We start from the raw sequence: 27,927 nt of genomic DNA, 5'->3' as shown, positions 1-27,927 counted from the left end.
CGTGTAACCACACCAGCCCAGGACCTCCACATCCAGCATCTTCACCTCCAAGGTCGTCTGAGACCAGCCACCCGGACAGCTGCTGCAACAATCGGTGTGCATAACCAAAGAATTTCTGCACAAACTGACCTGACGGCAGTTCGTCGTCGTAACTGACTTGAGTGGGCAAATGCTCACATTCGATGGTGTCTGGCACTTTGGAGAGGTGTTCTCTTCACAGATGAATCCTGGTTTTCACTGTACAGGGCAGATGGCAGACAGTGTGTATGGTGTCGTGTAGGTGAGCGGTTTGCTGATGTTAACGTTGTGGATCGAGTGGCCCAGGTTAAGGGGTGGGGTTATAGTATGGGCAGGTGTATGTTATGGACAACGAACACAGATGCATTTTATTGATGGCATTTTGAATGCACAGAGATACCGTGACGAGATCCTGAGGCCCATTGTTGTGCCATTCATCCACGACCATGATCTCATGTTGCAAGGATCTGTACACAATTCCTGGAAGCTGAAAACATCCAAGTTCTTGCATGGTCAGCATACTCCCCGGACATGTCACCCATTGAGCATGTTTGGGATGCTCTGGATCGTCATATATGACAGCGTGTTCCAGTTCCTGCCAATATCCAGCAACTTCACACAGCCATTGAAGAGGAGTGGACCAACATTCCACAGGCCACAATCAACAACCTGATCAACTCTATGCGAAGGAGAAGTGTTGCACTGATAATGACTGGTTTTCAGACCTCTTAGATCTTTGAGTTCAGCTCATGAAAAATGGGGGCAGAAACAAAACTGCTGCGTTTATAATTTAGTCAGTGTATATACAATATCTTCAAAATAACAATGCTGGTAACCAAACAGTGTTGGTGCCCACCGGCTTCCACTGTATGGATAAAAAACACAAATTCCACTGAGACATTTCTAAAATATCTTCTTTTGTGTTTCACCATTCAAAGCTGTTTGATTTAAAGCTGTTCTTATAGCTGCACTCTCTTGAAAGTGCATGTTTAACTTTGTGGATGTTTAACTTTGATCAGGATCCTCCACTTGCTCACGTTCAGGTTTCAGCTTCAGTTCAAAAAGAATATTTATTGTTTTAAAACCACCTACATCCTTAATTTCATTGTTTTTTTCACTACAATAAACACTAAAGGTGTAAAATATCCAATGATTTGAAAAACTAATTATCAATGTAATTTTTATTTCTGGCAACAAATTTAATTTCACCTTTTTGTCAGTAAGTAACAACCACCTTATTTATTCTTCAAGCCTGTGGACGAGACTTCTGGTTCATTAGCCACTATAGGGAAATAATGAGAAGAATAACAACATGCAAACAGTAAAACTGTTTGTACTACAAACCAGTGTGCTCTTAATTAAGATAATATATTAAAATATAGTAAGACATACCAATTTGTAATATCAAGCAGCAAAACGAACTGTTTTGTACAGGTTAAAACAGTTAGACGTGGACAAGACACGTTAAATTTACAAACTCTTACAGAAAAAAAGGTGGATACAACCTTCATTTTAACTTATATATTTTACGGTTTAACCAACCGCCCTTTACTATAATTAATGCCACATTAAGCTCGGAAACTACGAATTTTACTTCATTTGTACACCTTGATTTTTAAAGTATACAACAAATATTGCAATACCGGTTGTTACATTTACAGTTATTTCGACTAAAAATAAAGCTGATTTGAAGTAAATGTATTTAGTTTTTAGTTTGCCTTTACGTTCAACTATGGCCGGTAGATCAAAGGTGTAACAACTGTCTCCATGGTTTCAAAGTAGACGCTTCAGTCCTCTTCAGTTCTTGTTGGGATTTGTAGTCCTTTTTAAGAGCCAACTCATGCTACGTCACCTCGCGCAAACTACAAATCCCTACAATTCCATTGCTGGTCGAAAAGTTTCTCACTGAAGTACATGAATGTTTTGACGAAGCTAAATTTTGTGAAACCTGTACTGTAAATTGCTGCTACATACATTTTGCAAACATGTGAAAATATATTATATTAGCTTACAAACCAAATGCGTGTCCATTTACAAGTGACCATGGCTTATCCCATTCACAAACCGGATATTTTTCGATGGAAAACGACAAAGACTAAAACGCCAGGCAGTAATAAGGCGAGTAAAATCTGCTTCCTCTTTTCTCACTCGGTTCTTCACAGATTTAGCTTTGTAATAGTGTCAATCTTCATTTCCTTTTTTACAATATTCAGCCAGAGGTATTAATCTAAATAAATGTCACACTCAGGTTATCTTTGGTCATGCACATGGTTATTATTAATGAATAGATTTGTGGCTCAGCAGAAGGATTTAGCTCAAATGTGCAATGAAAACCCCTCAGGTGTATCTACAATAGAGCCAGTTTAAGGCAAGATGGGATATTTATCCAGGGATTAGATGTGTGAGGCCAGTGTGACTAAATATTCATATCAGTTTATGTCAAGTTCAGCCATCAGCAACGTTAGAAAGCTCTCGGTTTAACACAGTGATCAGCTTATGACTGTAGAGAAGCTGCTAATACATTTTGAGGTCTCAGTCTATTTGGAATTGAAACAATGAGCAGAGCTGAAATCATATCTCATATTGCAGGTGCAGCTGAATGAGAATGACATAAAGCAGTGGGTGAAAGTAAGTACATTTCAATCATTTGAATTCATGTCATGCAGAATTAATGCATATGTATGTTTCTTCTTCTCAGAGGGTGGAGAAGGCTTCAGAGTTTGCTGTAGCTGAGGTGTTTTCCATCAAGAAACCCTGTGGTGGTAAAAACAGTATGGCGCTGCAAACCGTAGAGCAGCTACGGGATCACGATGATGCGTACAGCGAAGGTAATCTTTAACTAATTAATATTCTGCACTTAATGCATATGCAGGTTTTTATAATCAGTATTCCACTTGTATTCCACAGCTCAGTCTGTTCTAAGTGAATGGATGAACCAGAAGTTACGGCTGGAGCTTGAAATGGATGATGACGAGGAGGAAGAGGAGATGGAACAATCTAAACAGCTTGTTAAAACCACACAATCCAGCTATAGCAACTTTGATGGTACAAGTTTACCTTAAAAATCCCATGAAATCTAATTAAGTGGTATTTATGTACTATAATAGTATTTATTCATATTTTAAATTAGATTTTATTTTATGTTTTCAATTTTCATTGAGTTTTAGTAATTTTAAATGTGCTTTTGTCATTTTTATTCATTTTTAATTTATTTTTAATTTCAGTTTTAGTAATTTTGTGTACTTTCAACGTATTTCATGGTTCAAGGTTATGCTATTATAGTTAACTAAAACTAAAACTGAACTAAAATTAAAACCATTAAAATAATATTTAAAATAACATAAATGTTGAATAACAAATATTTCTCATTTTAGTAAATTTAGTACTAAAATAATAAAAAACGAAAATAAAGTTAATTAAAGAATTGTACAATTACTACAACTTTAACTAAAATTACAATGAAAACAGAAAATATAATAAACAATAATATTGATTAAAAAAACAGTAAAAAGATAATAGTATCTCTAATACTAAAATAACACTCCTTCAGTTGTCAAGGAAATATTTTCATTTATGTTTTTAGGATACATTTTTCTAATACCTAGTATTTGTATTTTATTTTATTTTATTTAAGCTGTATTTCAATAACCAAAACCGATTTTTAATACACTACCAGATAAAAAAATCATTTTAATAAAATTTGATTTAAAAAAATGTAATTTATTTGATCCAAAGTACAGCAAAAAGTAAATTTTTTTTATTTTAATATGTTTTAAAATGTAATTTATTCCTGTAACCAAATCTGATTTTTTTATTTATTATTAGTATTATTATTATGTTGAAAACAGCTGAGTAGATTTTTTCAGGTTTATCATCACTTTCGATCAATTTAAAGCATCCTTGCTAAAAAAGTATTAATTTCTCCCCAAAAGCTTTTTATTTCAGATAAATGCTGATCTTTTGATCTTTCTATTCATTAAAGAATCCCAAAAAAATAATGATAAAATATTAAAAATAATTGAAAAAATGTTTCTTGAGCCATTAAAACCCATTAAAATGATTTCTGAAGGATCATGTGACTGGAGTAATGATGCTGAAAATTAAGCTTTAATCACAGGAATAAATTACATTTTAAAATATATTCACATAATAAACTCTTATTTTAAATAGTAAAAATATTTCAAAATTTTCCTGTTTTTGCTGTACTTTAGATCAAATAAATAAGAGACTACTTTAAAAAGGCATTAAAAAACTTACTGTTCAAAAACTTTTGACTGGTAGTGTAGTTAATAATAATTTATTCGTTTTTAGTGTTTAATTTGTTTTCATAACATTAACAACACTGCTCTAACCTTTAGCTTTTCTTTTATATTAGACATGTATTCTCACCTAGCACAGGAAGAGGAAGACACTGTAGTGCACAATTTCCTCCAGGACCTAATGGAAACTGAGGTCTTGGACCTTGGGTTAGTGGAGGACCTTAAAATAGACTCTGATCAGATTAAGAAGAGATGGAGGGACCCTAGCATCACCATGGAGGTGCGTCACAAGCAGGTAAAGGAGAACCGCATGCGCAGAGACGCAGAGCGTGACAAAATGCGCAAAGAAAAGGAAGCGCTAAAGGAGGCCCGAGATGAGGCGTGGCAACTGGAAAAGGAAAAGCAGCGAAAGAAGAGACGGGAGGCATGCAGACAGGAAGAACTGATCCAGCAGGAGATGATTCGCCTACGCAGAGAGATGGAGGAGAAGAGGAGTGTGGAGCAGCTTGCACGAAACATGTACAACAACCACAAAAGTATTTAGACACTCTAGCCACAATTAAAAATACATGGATATTAAAATAAAAGAGGTATCATGCTAAACCTTGTCTCAAAACTAACACGGGATCTTTAGGTGATTTTTAGTGGATGTATGAAGTCAGTTGCTCAAATTCGTAGACAGGCCTGATCAAAGGACCATGGGGCTTTAGGACACAAACGTCCCACTATATCCATTGCAGTTGTTCTATAATACACGCTATCAGTCAAAAGTTTTATGTTTTTTTTTTAAAGAATTCTCTTCTGCTCACCAAGCCTGCATTTATTTGATCCAAAGTACAGCAAAAATCTTAAAATTTTGAAATATTTTTACAATTTAAAATAACTGTTTTCTATTTAAATATATTTTAAATTTTAATTTATTCCTGTGATTACAAAGCTGAATTTTTAATATCATTACTCCAGTCTTCAGTGTCACATCATCCTTCAGAAATCATTCTAATATTCTGATTTGCTGCTTATTATTATTATGCTGAAAACTTTGAATAGAAAGTTCATCAAAGAATCCTGAAAAAAAGTACTCAACTGTTTTAAATATTAATAATATTAATAATTAAAAATGTTTCTTGAATGGCAAATCAGCATATTAGAATAATTTATGAAGGATCATGTGACACTGAAGACTAAAGTAATGATTTTGAAAGTTCAGCTTTGAAATCACAGTAATAAATTATTTTAAAATATTTAAAATATTTTAAAATATATTCAAATACAAAAAAATGTATTTTAAATAATACAGTAGTTCAAAATGTTACTGTTTTTGCCGTACTTTGGATCAAATAAATGCAGGCTTGCTAAGCAGATAAGACTTTTTAAAGTTTTAAAACCATTAAAACTCATACTGTTCAAAAACTTTTGACTGGTAGTGTATGCATGATTATTTTAATTTATATTTTCCTCATTTGCCATTTTAGGACAAGACCGTTGGGGAAAAGTAGCCTAGTCAGAAGGATCTGGTCGTACAATTAATGAGACTAAATTTCTCAGTGCTTTGAAGCCTGTATTTTTTGCAAAATGTTTTTCTTTGAAGAGTGTATTTGTCCTTTTTTCTTTATCAAATAAATGTCACTTGGTTTGATATTTTCTTATCCGTTTCAGTCACATTAATATATTTTTAATTGTGGTTTAAGTGTCCAGATACTTTTTAGGGCAATTATACGATTTTCTTAAATTTAAATGGCATTTAGATTTTTGAAGAGATGATTGCGTGACATTTTAATTTCAATTTTGAACAGGGAAAGGGAAAGGCTTCAGAAACAAAGAGCCACTGAAATCTCTCTCAATCCAAAACATCATAATTCCACCCAGAAGAAACAGAACAAAGACCTTCAACTTAAACTGAAGAACCTTGAAGCCAAAGTTCACCTTCTTAATTTGCAGGTTAGAAGACATTATGGGTATCATGTTAGTATATATGAAGAGTTCAGATGCAAAACCAGCTAAAAGCCATCTTGGTCAAAAATGAGATAATGATACTGAGTGAATGCTCCTGACACATATTATACGTCTATCAAATACTTCAAACTCGCTAAATTCCAGTCTCAGCCCAATCAGAAGTACCAGTACTTACATAGAAACCTATACAATGTAGCCAGAAAGAAATGCTAATTTTAAAGAAAAACGTCAGATGGATTTAGAGGCTTTTGCATCTGAACTCTTCATATATTTAACATACATTAAATGTTTTTTGACTGATTACATATATATTTTAGTGCATGCACAGGCATTTTATGGCATGGTACTCTGTGATATTGGAAAGAAGGGTGCGCATGGGCAAGGCAGCGGCACTATGTGATTGGAGGAGGCAGCTGAGAGCGTGGCGGGCATGGCGGGCTTTTGTCTGGGCCAGAAGAGAGAAGAAAGAGGCTGAGAGGACTGAAGAGGAGCTGAGGCTGGAGCACAGGCAGGAGAGCTTAATTTAGAATAACCTGTCACTGTCAACATAGGCCTGATAAACATTTGTAGGAAAAGCAAAGCTCTTTAAATAAACGATTAGACTAAAAGAGCATGTTAATTGCTTATTATAAAGGTTAATTAAAGGATTTAATTCATCTTGACAGTCAGACTGGTTTTAAGCCATATCTGTCTTTCCCACAGGCGCAGTCAGCAGGCAGTGGAGAGTGACCGCAGGAGGCTTTTGAGGCGCTGCCTCAGTGATTGGCGTGTGTGGTGTCAGGTAGAACGTCATCGCAAGGAGCTTCTGCAACAACAGGAAGAAACTCGACGGAAAATGGCTGCTTTGATCAATGCGGCAGCTTCCGGGAAACTAGTGGCTGAAAAGTCTCCACCATTTACTAATCCACCTGAAACACTCAGTCTTACAGAAACCATCAGCCATCAGGTAAAGACTGTAATTCACTGTAATTAGGGGTTCAAGCGTGTGGCACTGAATGGTTATGGATCAGCATTCTCAGTGTGAAAATGACCGAATCGACCAAATCGTAAGTCGTAGAGTCTTGAAACTTGGAGGGATGGTAGTACTCACACCGTCAATAACGTGACCAAGGCTCGCCCCAAATCGCTGACAGGGGGCACTACAGCAAACAAAAGTATGAAATCGTTCACAACTCCTAAACCGTCATTCACAGGCTCAAGTGTCTCATGTCGTTGGAATCCTGATCCTGGCAAAATTTTGGGGTATTTTGGATTTTTTGAAAAAAATCCTACTTTTACGAACTATTCCTAGGTTTTTCACTCGATTGGACCAAACTAGTGCAGAAAGATTCTCTGGGGAGTGAATATCAATAATTATCAAAAAAAAGTTTAACTTTCGACTTTCCGTCGCAAAGGGGCGCCAAAACGTTCAGAAGGGACAGGGCCACTTTTAGTAAAATGCCTATAACTCCTGAACAGAATGAGATATCTCCACCAAACTCGGGACAGTTATGTAAGAGCTCTGAGGTCACAGAAAAAAACGTGGTGCTTGGCCACTTGGTGGCGCTATAAGAGGGAAAAAACACATGATTGGCTATAAGTGTGCAACCATTTGTCCTATCAACATGAAAATCGGTGTGCAAGGTCTGGACTCAAAGTGGCACAAGTGTTTACATGGACATTCATGTATGTCAAAAAACATGGTCACCATTGGCTGATGAAATTTGAGCACCTGTTAGACAAGGTTAGCAGATGCCGATCGGAACGAAACTCGGTGGGCTTGTTCGACTTACTGCCCCAAAAGTCTGAGAGAAATTTGAAAGAAAACAGCCACTGGGGGCGATATCGCTTTTTTCAAGGGCATAAACGTTTGTACCTTGCGTGTTATTTCACACATACACACGATATTCATATCATATGATAGAACTCCTCATTCTGGACAACTTTGCCTCTAGAACCATTGCTGTCAATCAGATCGTTTGTTAAATGACTGACGAGATGTAAAACCTACTTATGCAAACTAGTCCTAGGTTTTTCGGTCAGTCTGGAAAAATCACTGCAGTAAAATTCTCTAGACTTTCTAGACCAATAATTATCCAAAAAATGTTAAAATGTACCCTTTGGGAAGCTATAACAGGGTCGTTTAGAAAAGGGGCCTGTCCAGATTTACTCAAAATCCTATAAAGCCTAAAGAAAAAAAAATCAACACTTCAGGAAACCTGCTGATGCGATAGGTGATTCTAAACAAGCATGCAAAGTTTTAAGGTGATCGGACCATAGCTGGCGCTATAACAGTCATACACATTAAAAAACATTATATTTCTATGGTAAATTAGCTGGATTTGCCAAAAATGTTTTTTAATCATTGATTTAGATGGGTGTTCGCTGCTTGCAGCTATATTATTTTTTATTCTAATTATCAAACAATTTCACAAACACTCTTCATTCTACTACAGGATGTTGCATCAGCTCCAGACAGCAGTTCAACTACTGCACAAACCACTATCAGCATTGGCCATTCAGAAGCCCCGCCCACTCAGGCCTGGCAGGTGACGCGCCGTCATGCCGCTCTCTCAGCGGCCGAGCTACGACAGGCCCGTCAGGGGCAACAGCAGCAGACCTCCCGAAGCGGAAATGCAGAGCATAGCGGTGGACAGTTCAAACACCGCCATGCGGCCCTGCAGCAAACCGTAGCTGAGCAGAGGCGTCTTCTGAAAGAGCAACAGGAGCAGATTCGGCATCTGCAAGAGAGACAGAACATTCTGGAATTGAAGCATGAGGAAGAGAAAATAGCACTGTTGGCAACAGGTCCTTCTGGAGCTACAAATATAAGCTGTCCACCTAAACCAAACACAGAGACAGCAAGAGGAAGTACAGAAAAACCCGCAAGGTACTATCCAGGTACCCTGTCAAGGTACCCTCATGTGTGGCTTATGTCTGGGACATATTTCACCCCAAAATTAAAAAAAATATATATATGTTTTAAAATATAAATGACAATGATTCGCCTATGTCTACTAAACCTTTGATTAAAGTCATAATGGGACATTAAAGTCTGATTTTGAAAGTAATTGGCGCTTTAAAACATTTGTTAATTTCAATGTTGAATACATTGTTTGGCCACTAGGTGGTGACAAGTGACTGTTAAAATTGTATTTGTCGTTGAATCATTCATTCAAACAGTCTTTTTTTAAAATAATTAATTCAAATTAATTAAAAAAATTTTAATAGACAGCAGCAATTAATATTTTGTCACAGCCTCTAGCAAATTACGTTATTTTCCTTAGTTATGATGTACACTTTCAGATTTAAAAATTTGTTACAATTTATGTATACTTAGAATATATTTATATAAAAAATGATACAATATATTAATATTACAGTAAGAAATTATTTTATTTAGAAAAAGTGTGTTGAATTGATAAAAAGTGATGATAAAGACATTTATAATGTTACAAAAGATTTCTATTTATAAATGCTGTTTTTCTCAACTTTTTATTCATCAAAGAAACCTGAAAACATTCTACTCAGCTGTTTTCAACATAATAATAATAATAATAAATGTTTTATGAGCAGCAAAACAGAATATTAGAATGATTTCCAAAGGATCATGTGACTGGAGTAATGATGCTTAAAAAAATCAGCTTTGAAATCACAGGAACAAATTACACATATATTCATATAGAAAACAGTTATTTTAAACAGTAAAAATATTTAAAAAATTCACTGTTTTGCTGCACTTTGGATCAAATAAACGCAGGCTTTGTGAGCAGAAGAGATTTCTTTAGAAACATTAAAAATCTTGTGTAAGTAAAAAAAAAACAGATATTTTCAATTATAATAATATTTCACAATATTACTGTCTGTTTTCACTTTATTTTTGATCAAATAAATGCAGCTTTGGTAAACATAAAAGAATCTTACCAACACCAAACTGTGAGGTAGTGTCTTAAATACGAAACTTAATATCCTTATTTTTATTGTATAGTACCTTATTTTTATTTATTACTTTGAGAATAAGATTTTTTGTGCATTACAGTAAGCTACTATTTAACTATTATATATTAATAATATATTAATAGTCTTAAAATAGGCATAATTTCCTCACGTAAAATATAATATCTTTTTTCTATTCGAATTTGTGGCAAAATACAACTCTGACATTTTTCAATATTTTTTGTGAGCTGAATCTTTACAGTTTCTTCGCATGAAGAGAACATATTTCTTTATTCTGTCACCTCAGGCACCAGAGTGGATCAGAATATAATACTTGCTTGTTTCATGTACTCAATGTAATCCCTGTAGATTTTACCAAAGGGTCACTTCCCACAGCTGTTCTATCCGTGTGTGCGTGTAGGTGACACAACGTTTGTTATTAGTCCCAATTTCACAAAGATATTCATTCTCCTTACAATCCCAGAACAAAGAGTGCCTCGGGGGAAAATGCCAGCAGCCACACCAACCAAAAAGCATCTCTGCATCATACAGCTCTTCCCCATCCCGCAGTACAAGGTCAGTCATACACACAGACAATTGAGCGGTTGGAAAACTGTCACTATGGTGGTTCAAGCATGGAAAATTGATTTCATGGATATGTCCTAGTTTAAATCCTCTCTCATACTGAATGCATTGAATACAAATGCACACAATCGCTATACACTCATAATCCACTATGTAAACCAAGAACAATACCAAAATTGCACAATGGCTCTTCCATGTGTTAAACCTTGAGCTTCATTGTTATTGAATACATGAATCGGGGTTGTTTGAGTATCTGAGGGGGCTTGTGCACGTTTTTGCGTCTCTCAGTGGGTGGTTGTTAAAAGCCCCCATGAGTCAACATCCTGCTTAGTTGATTTATCAATGACATCCAATATTTTTGATATTATCATTCAATCTGTGAGGCGGACTGTCCTGGCCTTGGCAGTGACCAATGAGATTTTTCTCACAATGAACAACTGACAAGGACAAGCCATTGTCCTGCTCAGATCTGCTCCAGATATTCTCCAAATTCTTTTTAAATTAAAGAAGAAGTCCACTTCCAGAACAACAATTCACAAACATCCAAGATGTTCATGTCTTTCTGTCTTCAGTCGTAAAGAAATTATGGTTTTTGAGGAAAACATTTCAGGATTTTTCTCCATATAATGGACTTCACTGGTGCCCTGATTTTGAACTTCCAAAATGTAGTTTAAATGCAGCTTCAAAGGGCTCTAAACGATCCTAGCCGACGAAGAAGGGTCTTAACTAGCGAAACGATCAGTCATTTTTTTGTCATTTTTTCAGTCATTTTTAATACTTTTTAAGCACAAAAGCTTGTGTAGCACAGGTTCTGGGATGCGCGTTCACGACGCTGCGTACTATTGAATCACGTTGAAAGGTCACGTGGAACTACAGACCCAGTGTTTACAAAGCGAACATGCAAAGACTAAGAAAGTGCAAGTAAGTTTGTAAACGCTGTTTACAAACAAAAATGTACAGCGATGTCCTCCTCTCAAGTTGTAGGAGAAAATAAGATGGAATTTTTCACAATACTCAGTACACAGACGATGAACTTACACATGATTCGTAGTAGTGATAGGAAGTTCGGATCATTTTACCGACTCTGACCTTTGAGTCTCGTTCAGCAAAATGAACAAATCTTTTTTCCGAGTCATTTCGTTCATTTTAGCAAAATATAATTAAAATGTTACGTTTTACTTCCCTAACACATCTACTGTTTACACAAACGTTGATCACACTACAAACAAGACAAAACTATAATGCTATAAGAAAGAAAAAAAGATTCATTCATTGTTTACCTGGGTCTTTAGTCTATGATTAGCTCACCTCACCTATCTGACAAGTTTTCGGGTTTGAGTCGTTCGTTTATCATGTGACAGCCTCATAAGATGAACGAACGACTCAAAAAACCCAAAGATTCGAAACAGGTGAACTAATTCCAGTACAGAACCTAATAGGATGTTGCACATGTGCGACTGAACGAATCACTCCCCGAGACGACTCGTTCTTCCCGAGTCACGTTGAGGATTTGTTCAAAATGAAAGAATCGTTCAAGAACGACCCATTACTAATTCGCAACATCGTGGACGTGCATCCCAGAGCCTGTGCTACACGAGCTTTTGTGCTTAAAAAGTATACACATTTTTATCTTTCGAAAAAAATGACGGATTGTTTCGCTAGATAAGACCCTTCTTCCTCGGCTGGGATCGTTTACAGCCCTTTGAAGCTGCATTTAAACTACATTTTGCAAGTTCAAAATCGGGGCACCAATAAAGTCCATTATATGGAGAAAAATCCTAAAATGCTTTCCTCAGAAAGCATAATTTCATATGAACATCTTGGATGACAAGGGGGTGAGTAAATTATTTGTAAATTGTTGTTTTGGAAGTGGAGTTCTCTTCTCCTTTAATAATAAATAAATACCTAATAAATTATATTGTTTATTCAGACTGATTTGCGAATGCGCACAAACACAAGGGGCGGGATTTATTGCATGAACCAATCACAGCCGATCATCTTCAGAACACGAATTAAGATGTTTTCATTTATGTTCCGAATACGAACGAAGGCCTTACTTGTTTAGAACAACATGAGGGTGAGTAATTAATATCAGAATTTTCATTTTTGGGTGAACTGTCCCTTTAATAGGTGGGACACACTACAAATAAAAATGAGATTTTGAGCAAAATCAGTCAGTTGGTGTGATACGCGACGCCGCCTTGAGTACAAATGCATGCAACACAAACAAACTTGTACCGGAGAACCATAAGAAAATGCTGCAGAAATTCACAGTGACCCTTTAATCTGGCCCTTTACAGATGTCTCAGTCTCCCACTGTCCTTTTTTATGTTTCTTTCAGCCATGGAGGAACGAGCACGGCAGCGTGCCGAGCGCAGGAGAGAGATAGAAGAACGGAGGAGACAGAAACAGGAAGAGAAACTGGTAAGACTTGCCTCTCTCCAAGCATAGAAACATGTAAATGTAATGAAACAAGCCTTTGCTTTTTTGTTCTGTAGGCTGAAATAAAGGCAGCTGAGGAGGAAAGACTCAGAGCTGAGGAGGAGGAGAAACAAAAGGAGGCAGAGAGGAAGAAGGAAGAGAAGAGGCAGCAGAGAAAGGTGTGTGGTGAAACACAATCATAGGTTTTACATAATTGGATTATGTTACTGTTAATGGTTTATTAGTAGTTTATGCTACAGACATGAATAATACCTCAAATCATGCGGCTTATTGAGAAAAGGGGTGTGTTTACTTTTTTTTTTTAAGTAAGTGTAATTATGATTTTTCAGCTTTTTTGGATGATGAAATGAGTGTAAAATATTCCCAAACCTATCTAGGGAAAAAATAGTAACCTGAAAATGTTAACATCTAAAGTAACTGGTTTTATTCACATCTAAAATATTAGTTAACATCACTGAATTAATCTAAATACACTATTTTATACCATCAAGACACATTTTAATGTTAAATCAGTCAGAAATTATGGAAGCCCATTTTCACCACAAAATAGAAGAATAAAAAAGGTAATTGTGACTTTTTAATCTCACAATTATGAGTTTATTCCTGCTTCTGATCTTATTCTGAGTTTATATCTCACAATTCAGAATTTTGTGAGATATGAATTTGCAATTTTGAGAAGAAATGTGTGAAATGTGAGGAAAAAAGTCCGAATTGTGAGACAAAAAGTTGCAAATACCTTTTTTATTCTGTGATAGAAACAAAAAAAAAACAATTCTGTGTTTATCTCACAATTCGGACTTTGTTTCTCACAGTTGTGAGATAAAAAGTCACAGTTACCTTTTTTATTGAACGACGGCATTTTAGTGCCACGTTAAAAAAATTACAAAATTTAATATTACGAGATTAAAGCCGTAATATTTTGAGAATAAAGTCGAAATTACGAGAATTAAAATCTAAATATTACGAGAATAAAGTCAAAATATTTCTAGAATAAAGTCAAAATTATGAGAATAAAGTTGAAGTGTTTCGAGAATAAAGATAAAATGTTTTGAGAATAAAGAAAAATATTTTAAGAATTAAGTCAAAATTACAAGAATTAATTTGTAGCAATTACGAGATTAATATTTTGAAAGTATATTCTAGTCTTTTGCGCATGTAAATAGCCTGGATTAAGACCACTGGGAGAAATTCCAGCCTCAGCTTTCAAATTCTGTCAGTTTTATAGTGAAATACAAAGAATATGTCAATAACAATAATGTTTTTCACACTCTTTAATGTGGCATGACAGATTGCTGTATTCGCCTGAGTTTAAGCGGCTTGTGAATCAGTCATCTTTCCGATTACATTGAGACATTTGTTTCATTAAATTAGGCTATACTGTTTTTTTTTTCATTCCTTCTGATGTTCCTTTATGTTTATATCTTGTTATAAACTTGAAATAAAAAGGAAAAACACAATTATAATTTGTATTTCATGATAAAACGAACAGAATTTGAAAGCCGAGCTGTGTGGCTGTGTGGCTGAGACAACAATATAACTCATGTTAACGAGTTGGAGTCCACTTCAACCTTTAGAACGTTTTATTGTTGTTTTTAATTAAATACATTTGAGGAATGAAAGATTGGACGCCACAGACGTTTTTGCAGAGTACGTAGTGGAATTTTCACAAAGAAAACAGTATAATTTAATGAACTGATTCACATGAATGTGTCATGTCACATTAAAGCGCGTGAGAAACACGTTATTGCAAAACACATTAATTGTATTTTGCTATAAAACTGACAGATTTTGAAAGCTGAGACATTGTTTTATATTAAAAGAACCAAAAGCACAAAGCTTATTACTATTATTGGGTGGCTGGCGCACTACAAATAGGCCTAATGAATGCAATCAAAGATGTGAAATATTATTTCCAAGCATACTGTCCGTGCGAGTATGACACATGGTGTGATTTCTGCTAATAATCCCACATATATTCAAATTAATTCCGGTGGCCTGGCAACTTCTCTTAGTGCTCCCAATCCAGACCATTTGCATGCACAGGCTATACTCTTAAAATATTATAATTTTAATTGCTATGATTTAATTCCTGTAATTTTAACTTTATTGTTGACTTTTTTCTTGTAATTTTAACTTTATTCTCGAAATTTCAACTTTATTCTCGAACCTTCGACTTTATTTTCGAAATATTTCAACTTTATTCTCGTAATTTTGACTTTATTCTTGTAATTTTGACTTTATTCTCTAAATATTTCAACTTTATTCTCATAATTTTGACTTTATTCTCTAAATATTTCAACTTTATTCTTGAAACATTTCATTTAATCTCGTAATCTTAGTTTTTTTTTAAACACAGCACTAAAACACAGAACACAGTTGTATTATTCTGTGTCAGAAACGAGTGAAATCCATGCTGAGAAACTCCTTCAGTGGTTGCTGCGTCATGACAAGCATCAGCATGTTCACGTCCTGCCAGGATGGCATCTAGTGTTTCTTGTCTCTGCCATTTGTAGGCTCTTTCAGTAGCTATGGTCGACTAAAAACCTCAAAGGCATCAAGTGGAAAGAACAAAGACACAGGTCTTTAGGAAGTTTTATTCCTCCACAGACATCTTCCCATTCTTTTCTCCTCTTCATATTTCTAGTAAAGCAGTGAAGACTTACATAACTTCTCTTGTTGGCCTTCGATTGAATATTACAACCAAAAGCTGCACAGTGTAGCATCGTATCAGTATTTTATTTTTTTGAGTTGTGTTGTGGTAAAAATAGCAACAGGTAGCGCCAGTAGCTCATGGAGTACAACCAATTTGCATCATCGAAAATAATGGCACCCCCAATAGTCCAATATGTGTATAAAAAATTGTTTTTTTAAATAACGTCAATTTTCCATCGGTTTTCTACAACATATTTCAGTAAGAGACATCATTTGTTACCCAGGGTTACCTTTCAGGTAACAATTGTAGGTTACCACTATTTAGAGTGTAGAATACCAGTATGTGACCACCAAGAATGCTCTAGGAAGTAATTAGCAGTATGCTGAAAACCACTCAAAATAACTTGGCAACAATGTAGCACTATGCAAACGAGTGCATTTAGAAAATGCAAAAAATTTAAAGGCTACTTAATGTATTCATAATGTTTATGCACACAGCCTTCACTTTAAGTTTTAAGTAACTGTGTATGTTAATGTGAATTTAGAGGGAACTTGAGAAACAGAAGAGAGCAGAATGGGAACAGGAATTATCTAAGCAGGCCACCCAGCACTACCTCAGAACCCTGTTACTGCACCGAGGCCTGGCACCATGGAAAAACCTTCTGGAGCAAAGCCATGTCAACACACAGGTCAGCGTTACTGCGAACACACACAGACACACACCTACAGTAACAATACAGGCCATTTGCCTGCTTTCCAGACAAACACTCACAAACTCAATTATTCATCTAAAGAGTTATGGGCAGCTCACACACAGACAGGAAGACCAGCTGTTGCCTTGCATTAACTCTTGGTCCATTCCCCAAATTTTAATGATGTTTACAGTATACTGTTGCGTTTCCACCTGGCTTACCACCTGTTTGCGAAATAAATTAACAGAAAGCAGATATATGAGATTCAGGAGGGAGATGGAGTGACTGAGAGGGAGAGATTGACAAGGACAGAGACACAAAGAGAGAAACTGAATAGCTTTGAATTCAGAATTTTCATTGTTGTTTAGCTATTGATCCACATTCATGAAAGCTGAAACCGCGAGGTCCAATTAGTTGTGAAACTAGCATGTGCGTCTATAATATCTCTGCAGGGACTTAACAGGGAAAGTTTGTAATCCATAAAAACTAGGAGAGTGGATGAGATGATGACGGTCTTAATTAAAGCAGACAGTTATTTATGTTCGGGTGCTTTTGCCTTTTCGGTCTCCTCTAGAGAGCGGTGGATCATTACACACTGGCTCTGCAGAGACGCTGCTTCTACTCCTGGCTTCAGTCTGTGGATGAGGCCCATGCAGAGAGAGAGGCCAGTGCCAACCAGCTGTATCACCGCATCTTACTTCAGAGGGCTATGTGTAGCTGGAAAAGGGTAAAATGCCACACACACACACAGTCTGGTGGGAAATTTTGAATGATTATGAAAGCTTCAGATTTTGACACAACATCATTTCTGTAGCTAAATTTGGTTTAGCCAACAAAGAGTAGTTTACTTCCAGATTAAAAATGTACAGATAATGTACTCACCCCGTTGACATCCAACAACTTCATGTCTTTCTTTCTTCAGTTGTAAAGAAATTATATTTTTTGAGGGAAACATTTCAGGAATGTTCTCCATATAGTGGACTTCTATGGTGTCCTGTGAGTTTGAACTTAAAAAAAAATAGTGTTGTGTAAAGGAAGTTTGACCTTCTTTGCACTTTCACTCTGTAAACACTGGGTTGGTACTTCTGCAACGATGTAGGATGATTTTGAAGTTGGAGGAGAAAATGAGATGGGCGTTTTTTGACATACCTTAACTGTATTGACCCGGAATGCACAGAGTTTACGCAGAGCTAGACAAGATGAGCATTTGAGTGTAAAAAGTATATAATTTGTATTTTTTAAAGAAAATGAACGATCATTTTGTTAGATAAGACCTTTATTCCTTGGCTGGGATCATTTAGAGTCCTTTAAAGCTGCATTTAAACTGCATTTTGGAAGTTCAAAATCATGGGCACCACAGAAGTCCACTATATGGAGAAAAATCCTGAAATGTTTTCCTCAAAAAACAATTTCATTAAGACTGAAGAAATAAACACATGGACATCTTGGATGACAACGGGATGAGTACATTACCTGTAAATTTTTTGTTCTGTAAGTGAACTACTCCTTTGTAGGTAAAAACATTAAAAAAATTAAATAAATATTGTCGGCACCAATAGCCTTGTGGGCAGTGTGCCGACATATGGCGCAGCTGAGCTTTGGGTGTCCCGAGTTCGAATCCTTGCTTGTGGACCTTTCCCGATGCCATCCCCCTCTCTCTCTCTCCCACTTGCTTCCTGTCATTTCTCAACTGTCCCATCATGACAAAATGCAAAACCACAAAAAAAAAAAAGAATAAATATCTATATGTATTCATTATTTTAATATTTATAGTTATTGATGAAAACAGACTTAACAATTTAATATAAGTATAGAGAATATATTTGTAGATATTTAAATAATTTAAAAGAATTTAAAATAATTAAAATAATTTTAATCACAAAATGAATAAACAATAATAAATTCAATTAAAAAACAAATTTGGTACAGCCAATATAAAATATATGTAAAATATTTGTTTTAAAAGCTCTTATCAATGAAATATAAGTAAATATAGAGGCATACGTTTATTTATAGACATAAATAATTGTAGGGTTAATAGTAAACTCAATTAATATTTTATGTAATCAAATATGGTTTAGCCAAATGTTACTATACAAGCAAGAGTCCAAAGAAAGTCTCTTTTCAGCTTATTATAAAAAATAATATAAATAATTGATAATATATTAAATAAAGACATAATACTTATTCTTTATTTTAATATTAGTATTTGTTTAAAAGTAGTCTTAATTAATTAATATCATATAAGTACATATAAAGACATCTTATTTATAGGTATACATACAAATAATTAATATTTATAATCAATTTAATATACATGCCTACATATTATATATACATATATTTACTTATTCATATAATTTAAGGAATCGTTGTATTATAAATCATTTAAAATAAATTGCATTGTAATTAATAAATAAAAATTGTATCATTATATAAGCAAGATGCATAAAAAGTGTCTTATCAACTTATTATAAAACTAATATAAATAATGATAATATATTAAATAAAGACATTTAATATTAGTATTCATTTATTAGTATTTAGTAATTAGTATTCATTATTTTAATAGTATTTGTTTAAAAGTAGTCTTATTAATATCAAGTAAATATAGAGACAATTATAAGTATACTTACAAATAATTTATTAATTTATTTATAATCAATTTAATATACATAATAGCATATACATATATTTACTTACCCATATAATTTAATGATTTATTGTATTTTTTATATTAAATATTTTCACATAAATAATTGCATTTACATAACAATTAAAAATGGTATCATTATATTTATCATTTTTACATTTTCTGAAAAAATTATCAGATGTGCTTCCCTAAAACTCATCACCAGGTTGCTATATGGTTGCTAAGGTATTCTGTGTGATTTATTACTGGCCCAAACAAAAAGAGCTTACCATCAATTTATGTGTCCAAAGGCCTGTTCACACCAATAATGATAACTGGAAAGATAACTATATTAGCGTCCACACCAATGGACAATTTTCTGTTTATTCTAAGCACACGCAAGTCAAACTCATGATAGCAGGATTGATTCTGATTGGGTATCAGTTATCAGCTGGGAAAAAATCGTTCTGAAAGTGATTTCAACAATATTGTGCCTTTATCATTTCAGCTGTGGTGAAATGTGGTGATTTATAACTATGTCCTTATAGTTGTTGTCCTTGCAGTTGTATAAGCAATTGTCTATGTTTGATTTCAATACTGACCAGTTAAAAGATCTGCGCTTTATACTGGAAGCACGAGCCGAGCGGTTTCACAGAACACGGACCCAGAGGAAGGTGTTTATGGCCCTGCTGGATCACACTACAGAGGAGCGAATAACAGCCTGGGACAATGAGCAACGGGCAGAGGAGCACAACAGCAGGTCAACACATATCCTTCAATGTGACAGTTTTACTGCACCATAAGGCCAAACAACCATTTCTGAAAGACAAACCTAAATAGTAGAAGAAAATATATATGGGTTATTTAGTATTTTCAGTATTTCGAAAAATAGAAAATGTGTGTTTGCTTTAATACTGGCTCTCTGGGCTTTGCAGGAAAGCTGTCAAGAAGTGTTTTGCTGGCTGGAGGCGACTTCCTGTTGTCTTGCGAGAAGAGAAAGAAAGAGAGGCACGCAGAGAGCAGCTCAGACGCAAAGTGGCGGAGATTTTGCCCGACTTCCGCTCCTCCCCTGTCGGCTCCCTGTGGCGCTCCGTAAATCCTCTTTAACTGCACACATAGACATCGTCGAAATGACATTGAAAACATCTGCAGCTTGATGAGCCGCCGTGTTTAATCAGTTTACACTTGTTTATTTTTCCACGGTACAGTTTAATTGAACAACTTGTATAATGGGAATGCATTACATTACAAAACCGTCTCACATGAGACAAACAAACATCCGGATTCTCAAGTGCTTCTTTAGCGGTTTCTTTAGAAGGCGTGTAATGAAAGGAAACCAACTTTGATTCAAAAAGGCTGCGATAATTCCTGCACATCAAAATGGTACGCGCCACAGTCCCCAGTTGAAACACATGAAAAGAAATACACAGGCACAAAGACCTCGAATAACAAATATGAAGCTTCATATAAAACATTCATACAGCGATGGCAGTGTTGCATCACTTCTGGTGTCCCAAAAAGGCACTAAATAAGGCTTGATACTGAATGTGCATTCATGTATAAGAGACACTTTGGAGTCGAGAGAACAAATATTAGACAGCTAGCAGTGAAATGCTTGATTTTTTTATTTAAATAGACATTTATCTTTTTTTAAACTACTGTAAAGGCAAGTTATACACGTTTCCCTCTGTTTGAAATGACTAAAAATATATTTCGAAAAAATAAAATAAATAAATAATGGAGACAATCAATATTTTACTTAATACTTAATGTATTCATTCTTATTAATTCTTAATATTAATCATAATATAATAAAGTTGTGTAAACACTAACCACACCTGAGTAATGGGGTACTTGATGTTGAAATACACTGGTAGCGATGTAACGTACTACAACACTGCCATCTAGTGATCCACACAATTCAACTTGATGAGACCTTGAGCACAATGTTTAGAGCCATAAAACTGACTCTGGAATGGATGTTGAAGGCATTATGTAGCACAACATTATACTTCACTGTACTATATATGAGTGATAATTCACTTTAAAGACTGATTGTTTTCCATTAGCAGAGGTGGACAGTTGAATTTCTACACCAGGTCTGATGGTTTATGGTTCGATGGCTCTGATGTTTTGCTCATGGTCAAGAATTCAATCCAGTTACTGCGGAAGCCTCTTGAGTAAACGCCGGTGTCGATGATGAGACCCCAGAGGCGGCTGCGAGCGGTTTTCTCTCTCAGAGCCAGACGCGCCTCTCGTTCGGTCACGTTGAAGCTGACGTTGATGAGCTGTAAGAGCAGCAGGTGCAGCAAACCTCCTGTTACGATACTGCTGTACCAGGCACAGGTGAAACACAGAGCGGAGCTGATGAACAGACAGACAGACAAATGGGTTATTTATTAAAATGTGGTGTATTATTATTAATAATAATATAAACACTAAAAATGCTGTTATGAACAGTCATATTGAAGCTGTGTGAACTTGAGAAACAAAACTTAAAGGTGATTTGTGTAATTTTTTTTTCAAGCATGTTAAACCATGTTAAAACCAATGTTGGTGTTGTTAAACAATCAAAAAATTAAAAACGTAAAAAAAATAAATGAAAATGAGGGGAAAAAACGTCAAATATAAACAATATATAAATACTAATTATTAAATATTATAAATATATATATATATATATATATATATATATATATATAAATAAATAATTAGAATGAATTATTAGAAAAATTATTGAAAAATGTAGATAAATTAAATTTAATTAATTAAAAAAAAAGCACGTTTACCAAAACAAAACTTACAAACTGAATATATGAAATGAAAAAATATATGATAATGTGAAATGTCACCTTGGTAACTGAAATAATTACAATTAAATTTATTAGAAAAATGTGAAAGCTGGAAAAAAAAAAATCAATATATATATATATATGTATTCATATAAATATAAAATATATATATATATATATATATATATATATATATAAAAATTAAAGATAAATAAATACAAAAAGCAAATTCACTAAAACAAAATTTAATTTTTTTTAAAAAATTTATATTTAATGTGTGTGTACATATATATATAAATTAATAAAACTACTAATACTAATACTAATAAAAAGCTCATTTACTAAAACAAAACGTGTCTGTGTATATATATATAATAAACCTGAAAAATGTTGATTAATAAATGATTAAAAAAACAAAATACTACTAAAACACTAATTTACTAAAACAAAACTTTGATGTATATATATATAAATTAGTAAAACTGAAAAAATTACAGATTAATAAATGATTAAAAAAAACAAATATTACTACATTTTTTTTATTAAATCAAACCTTTAAAAAAAACACTATCTCTCTATCTATATATACACACACACACACACACACACAAAGGCTTTGAAATATGTATATTAAAAATGAGTACAACTGCAAAAAAAATTAGATAAATAAATGATTAAAAAAATAAAAATAATAATAAAAAGCTCATTTACTAAAACAAAAAAAAACACACACACACACATATATATATATTTAAGTGTGTGTGTATATATATATATATTTAATATATATATAATAATATTATATAGTAATATATATTATTAATATATAGTAAATTAGCTTTTTATTAGTATTTTTATTCATCTATCAGAATTTTTTGTTTTACTAATTTATATATATATATACACACACACACACACACACACACACACACACACATATATATATATATATATATATATATATATATATATATATATATATATATATAAATAAATTAGTAAAACAAAAAATTCTGATAGATGAATAAAAATACTAATAAAATGCTAATTTACTATATATTAATAATATATATTACTACACTATATATTAATAAATGAAATTTTAAGATTGATAAAATTGACAAAAAAACAAAATACTACTAAACAACTAATTTACTAAAACAAAACTTAAAAAAATATATATATTTGTTTGGATCCACACCTGAACTGGTTGTAGACGCCAGGACAGTAGAACAGTGCAGTCATTACATTCTGATCAGGACACACGCTTCGAAGAACCAAATTGATCCCATACAGCGATGTCAGCAGAAAGAAAACAAGTGTCAGAATGAAATTGCGGTGATTGGCCTGCCCCACACAGCTGTTGATCCTAACACAAACCAAAATGACACACAAGACACCAAACTGAGACCTGGAGATCATTTTCACATATCACTTACACAGAGTGAGAAGAATGCAGAGGGTGAGATCACCTCACTGTCTCCATTACACATACGTTTACATGAAAAAGAAGACATTTTACAACTGCGCTTAACACAAAATAGTCTGACTGATGCAAATTATATATAATTATGCATATTATATATAATATATATATATATATATATATATATATATATATATATATATATAAAATGAACAAAACCCTCTTGAATAAGCAAGGCTTTTTAAACAAACTCACCAGACACAGTGGTGGTCCAGACGCAGGATGCAGACTCCACAAATCCTGCAGTGTCCCGCTCTCGGGGGGCGCACCACTTTGCATACAGCGCACCAGTTTCTCTTCTGAACACCCTGCTGTTCTGTCCCAGACTCATCAGTTTGTTCACAATTGGCTATCACCACCTGGTGCTGTGCTCCGTTTAGATAGGCGGCATCTACGTCAGGTGGAGGTTTGTGATAGGTCACTGTACTATGAGTGTCATTTAAACGAGGCCTGACGTATCCGGGCCCCCTCTTAGTGATTATGAGGAAAATGACCGTTAGAGCAACGCCCGCCGTCACAACACCCAACTGCAGATGATTCACATCACCTCGAGGAACCACTTTGGAGACAAAGAGGTAGAACATGTAGAAGAGGGAGAAGAGCGCGAGGCTGAGGAAGAATAATGTGCGTCCTTTCTTTCGGTGAGTGAAATAGTAGTACCACAGGACCAAGACGGGTACCGCTGTCAGGACTAAAATACCCAGCAGGTAGTGCAAAGCTGCGATGTGCAAAAAAACAGGAAGTAGAATGAGAGGAGGGATCACTGATACATCAACTTGTCGGGCTCCGGATATCCAAGGCACCCGTAGACGATCACTGACCGTGGCCATAACCCGAGACAGAGAGTCTGGATTTTGAGGCTTCTTTGTCATCCATCTGAAAATAAAAAATTAAAATCAGTTATACTCATTATTTAAACACATTAAAGTAGAAATCTGTTAATCTAAAGTGCTCACCGGTCACAAGCCTCATCCAAATCCTCACAGTCACAGCAACATGCTGCCACGTGACTGCGTCCGCCGTGACGATCAATGTACTCGCAACAACACAGAGGATCGTCCTGATCTAGCGTGCGACGTGTTCTCTTTTTCATGATGGATCAGCTGATAAAATGGGGGTGAGGATATCGCATTCCTGTGAGGAAACCAGATGCATGTTTATATATAATGGGTAAGCAAAAACATACTCTGTATTGGTCATTTATCCAGCATATCCTAAAATGTCTTGCATGTAGTGAGACAATGTCCCTGAGGACGCACTATCTGGGACAACTTCTCCTATATGATTTATAATTTGCACATGCTTGAGTCACATTATGTTTAATGGTGTAGCAATCAGTTTAAAAGTATTTATGGATCCCAGCCTGTGCATTTGAGACAGGGTTATTGTATATAACCAAATAAAAACAACAAAAACAAACTTATTCTATTTCCTTGTCAGATGGTTTTATCCAAAGCAATATACATTGCATACAGGGTAGGTCCCATGGCCTTGTGTATGTATAAATAAATAAATATTGGATAGATAGATAGATAGATAGATAGATAGAGGGATAGATAGACAGACAGACAGATAGAGATAGACAGATAGATAGATAGATAGATAGATAGATAGAGGGATAGATAGATAGAGGGATAGATAGACAGATAGATAGATAGATAGATAGACAGACAGACAGATAGACATAGATAGATAGACAGACAGACAGACAGATAGACAGACAGATAGATAGACAGACAGACAGATAGATAGATAGACAGATTGATAGACAGACAGACAGATAGATAGATAGCCAGATAGATAGATAGCCAGACAGACAGATAGATAGATATAGATAGATAGATAGATAGATAGATAGACAGACAGACAGACAGACAGACAGACAGACAGACAGACAGACAGACAGATAGATAGATAGATAGATAGATAGACAGACAGATAGATAGATAGATAGATAGACAGACAGATAGATAGACAGACAGATAGCCAGACAGACAGATAGATAGATAGACAGACAGACAGATAGATAGACAGACAGATAGATAGATAGACAGATAGATAGATAGCCAGACAGACAGACAGATAGATAGATATAGATAGATAGATAGATAGATAGATAGATAGACAGACAGACAGACAGACAGACAGATAGATAGACAGATAGATAGACAGATAGATAGATAGCCAGACAGACAGATAGATAGATAGATAGATAGATAGATAGATAGACAGATAGATAGACAGACAGATAGATAGATAGACAGACAGACAGACAGACAGACAGATAGATAGACAGATAGACAGATAGATAGATAGATAGACAGACAGACAGATAGATAGATAGACTATTCCACAGGTTACGCTGTAAACTTCCGTCTAGTCAGATGTAAAGCTATGAGGTTCTGATGCTAGCAGAGAACACGTCATATAACAAAAGTATTATCACAATAATATGTAAATATGATAGTGAAATATCAAACGTAACGTGGCATGCAATGTTTCATACTTACAGTACAAAACATTCATATTTCCGAAGTTACTGTCGGTATGAGCGTCAGCTGTCAGTCTCATTTTCGGTAGTGGAACATTCGAGTCTTTTTACCCCGCTGCTCCATTCTCGCTTACTTAGCCATTTTCTCCACAGAAATCACGAAAAGTTGCCTGAGGACACTACACAGCAGTCCAAATCTTCGAAGTTTACTACAAAGAACACCAGGAAGTCGCGTAACATAAACAGCAGCCGCGCACAACCGGTGCGTTTAACCGCCCTGTGTAAGTGACTGGCGAATGGAAACGGTTCTTATCCCATTCTTCCTGACGTCAGTGCAAACTAACCCTTTCATTTCCTCCGATTATAAACTTTACTTAATGGCCATGGTTTGGCCAGATGTTTCTAGAGTCTAATGTTTCTACTTTTTCGCCTGTAATGGACGTTGAATTGAAAATACAAAGGTTAGTGTTAAAATAGAGAATCACTATGTGGCAAGCCGTTTTAGCTTAAAGTGACTAAAACTGCAATTCATCGACTGGCCGCTAGAGACTGCAAAAGAGAGTCAATCCCATAGACTCCTCATTTTAAAATGCCCAACTTTACAGCAGAAAAAAAAAATGTTTACAGCCTGGTACAAAAAGTGGTTTTGGTCTATATAGCTAATTTTGCCCTTCATGTCAACTGTGAGGGGGGTGAATTTTTTTTATAACTCATCCGTTTAAATTATATTAAGCCTTAAAGTTCTGCATAATTTAGGGCGTGGTCACTTGAGTGACAGGCGGATTGCTGCTACTGTCACCATCTATGCCCATTTTCGATTATCCGGGAGTGATGTGCAGTGACGCGATTCCAAGATGGCGACCCCGACTCCCGCCCACTAAGAGCTTAAAAAATGCTCTTCAGAAACCTACGGGTGACGTCACGGACACTACGTCCATATTTTTTATAGTCTATGGTTGTTACTAGTGAGAATTGCATTAAAGAGCTCTCTAATTGTAATTCAATAAGAACTGGACTGTAGAGCTTTCTACACTCTAAAAAATGCTGGGTTATTATTATTATTACTTTTTTAACCCAAATGCTGGGTTCAGCCTGCTGGATCATTTTATTAGGTTATTTTTAACATTTTTACCCAAGTGCTCGGTAGTTTTTCTGCACTCTAAATTGCTGGGTTCAGCTTGTTGAGTCCTTTTATTGGGTTATTAATAATATTTTTTTACCCAGGTATTGCTGGGTTATTTTTTCTACCCAACCACTGGGTTGAGCCTGTCTCTGATTAAACAACTCAGCTGTTGAGTTATAGTCAGAGCGCGGGCTTTTTGCGTCCTTTACAGGAGAGAGTGGTTCTCAGCGCTGCCGTGAACTTCTTCAGCAAACTAAAGGTTTGTATACATTTTATTTTATTTATGAAATCTTTACTGTGTTGTAAATTATATTATTTTATGCAACATACAAGGACGAGATTGCAGTCAGCTGTGTCAGCAGTTTTGTATGATGGAAACGCCTTTTGCCTTGCATAACAAACTGATTTAATTTATTATAATACTACATTTTATTTAAATGCAGTTCCAAACATAGGTTCGGGAGGAGCCTAATCATTCAGTCCTGTCAATCACTATTACAAGCCTATATAAGCAGCTCTCATTGCACCATCCCAGCCTCTGTTCTTCCAGCATCCCTCCACCTCCCCTTCTCCTCCTCTGTTTCTGTTATTCTACCTCTAGGTAATATCGCATTGGGGGCGGGGGTTGAACTCTGCAGGCGAACTCGTGAATTTGATGTTAAAATGTGTTCTCTAATCTCAGTAGTTTTTGTTTAAGGGCAGATTATGGAGTCAATAACGGCATCTATCAGCTATGACTGAAATGCAAGGCGGTGGTCTATCACGTTCGTAGTTCCCTCGGCGAACAACAGCCCATCACAGGCTCAGATTTCGGCAACACACCAGCACAAGAATTAGCACTATTTAGGTGAAAAGTGATTAGACAGAACGGTTAAATACACTTAAAT

The 27,927-nt window shown here is 35.0% G+C and overlaps 2 protein-coding genes across 2 annotated transcripts; one reads left to right on the top strand and one right to left on the bottom strand.

Moving 5' to 3' along the window:
• The first annotated feature begins 1,918 nt into the window (after window positions 1-1,918).
• ccdc191 (coiled-coil domain containing 191) lies at window positions 1,919-20,401 on the top strand. Its single transcript, XM_051098715.1, has 16 exons — window positions 1,919-2,136; window positions 2,608-2,646; window positions 2,717-2,846; window positions 2,926-3,063; window positions 4,394-4,796; window positions 6,071-6,215; window positions 6,548-6,738; window positions 6,933-7,176; window positions 8,666-9,099; window positions 10,630-10,721; window positions 13,072-13,154; window positions 13,229-13,330; window positions 16,370-16,513; window positions 17,091-17,243; window positions 19,754-19,908; window positions 20,084-20,401. The coding sequence occupies exons 1-16, from the start codon at window positions 2,038-2,040 to the stop codon at window positions 20,253-20,255; spliced, it is 2,724 nt and encodes a 907-aa protein (XP_050954672.1). The 5' UTR covers window positions 1,919-2,037; the 3' UTR covers window positions 20,256-20,401.
• zdhhc23b (zinc finger DHHC-type palmitoyltransferase 23b) lies at window positions 20,242-26,368 on the bottom strand. Its single transcript, XM_051098716.1, has 5 exons — window positions 25,937-26,368; window positions 24,383-24,560; window positions 23,622-24,302; window positions 23,142-23,309; window positions 20,242-21,512 (listed from the first exon to the last, which is right to left on the bottom strand). Exons 2-5 carry the CDS (start codon window positions 24,517-24,519, stop codon window positions 21,239-21,241), a joined length of 1,260 nt encoding a protein of 419 aa, XP_050954673.1. The 5' UTR covers window positions 24,520-24,560; window positions 25,937-26,368; the 3' UTR covers window positions 20,242-21,238.
• Window positions 26,369-27,927: the final 1,559 nt, after the last annotated feature.

Source organism: Labeo rohita, chromosome 24, assembly GCF_022985175.1.
Source record: "Labeo rohita strain BAU-BD-2019 chromosome 24, IGBB_LRoh.1.0, whole genome shotgun sequence".
NCBI classification, from domain to species: domain Eukaryota; kingdom Metazoa; phylum Chordata; class Actinopteri; order Cypriniformes; family Cyprinidae; genus Labeo; species Labeo rohita.
Note: the sequence above shows the minus strand (reverse complement) of the source record. Positions and strands in the feature narration are given on the sequence as shown.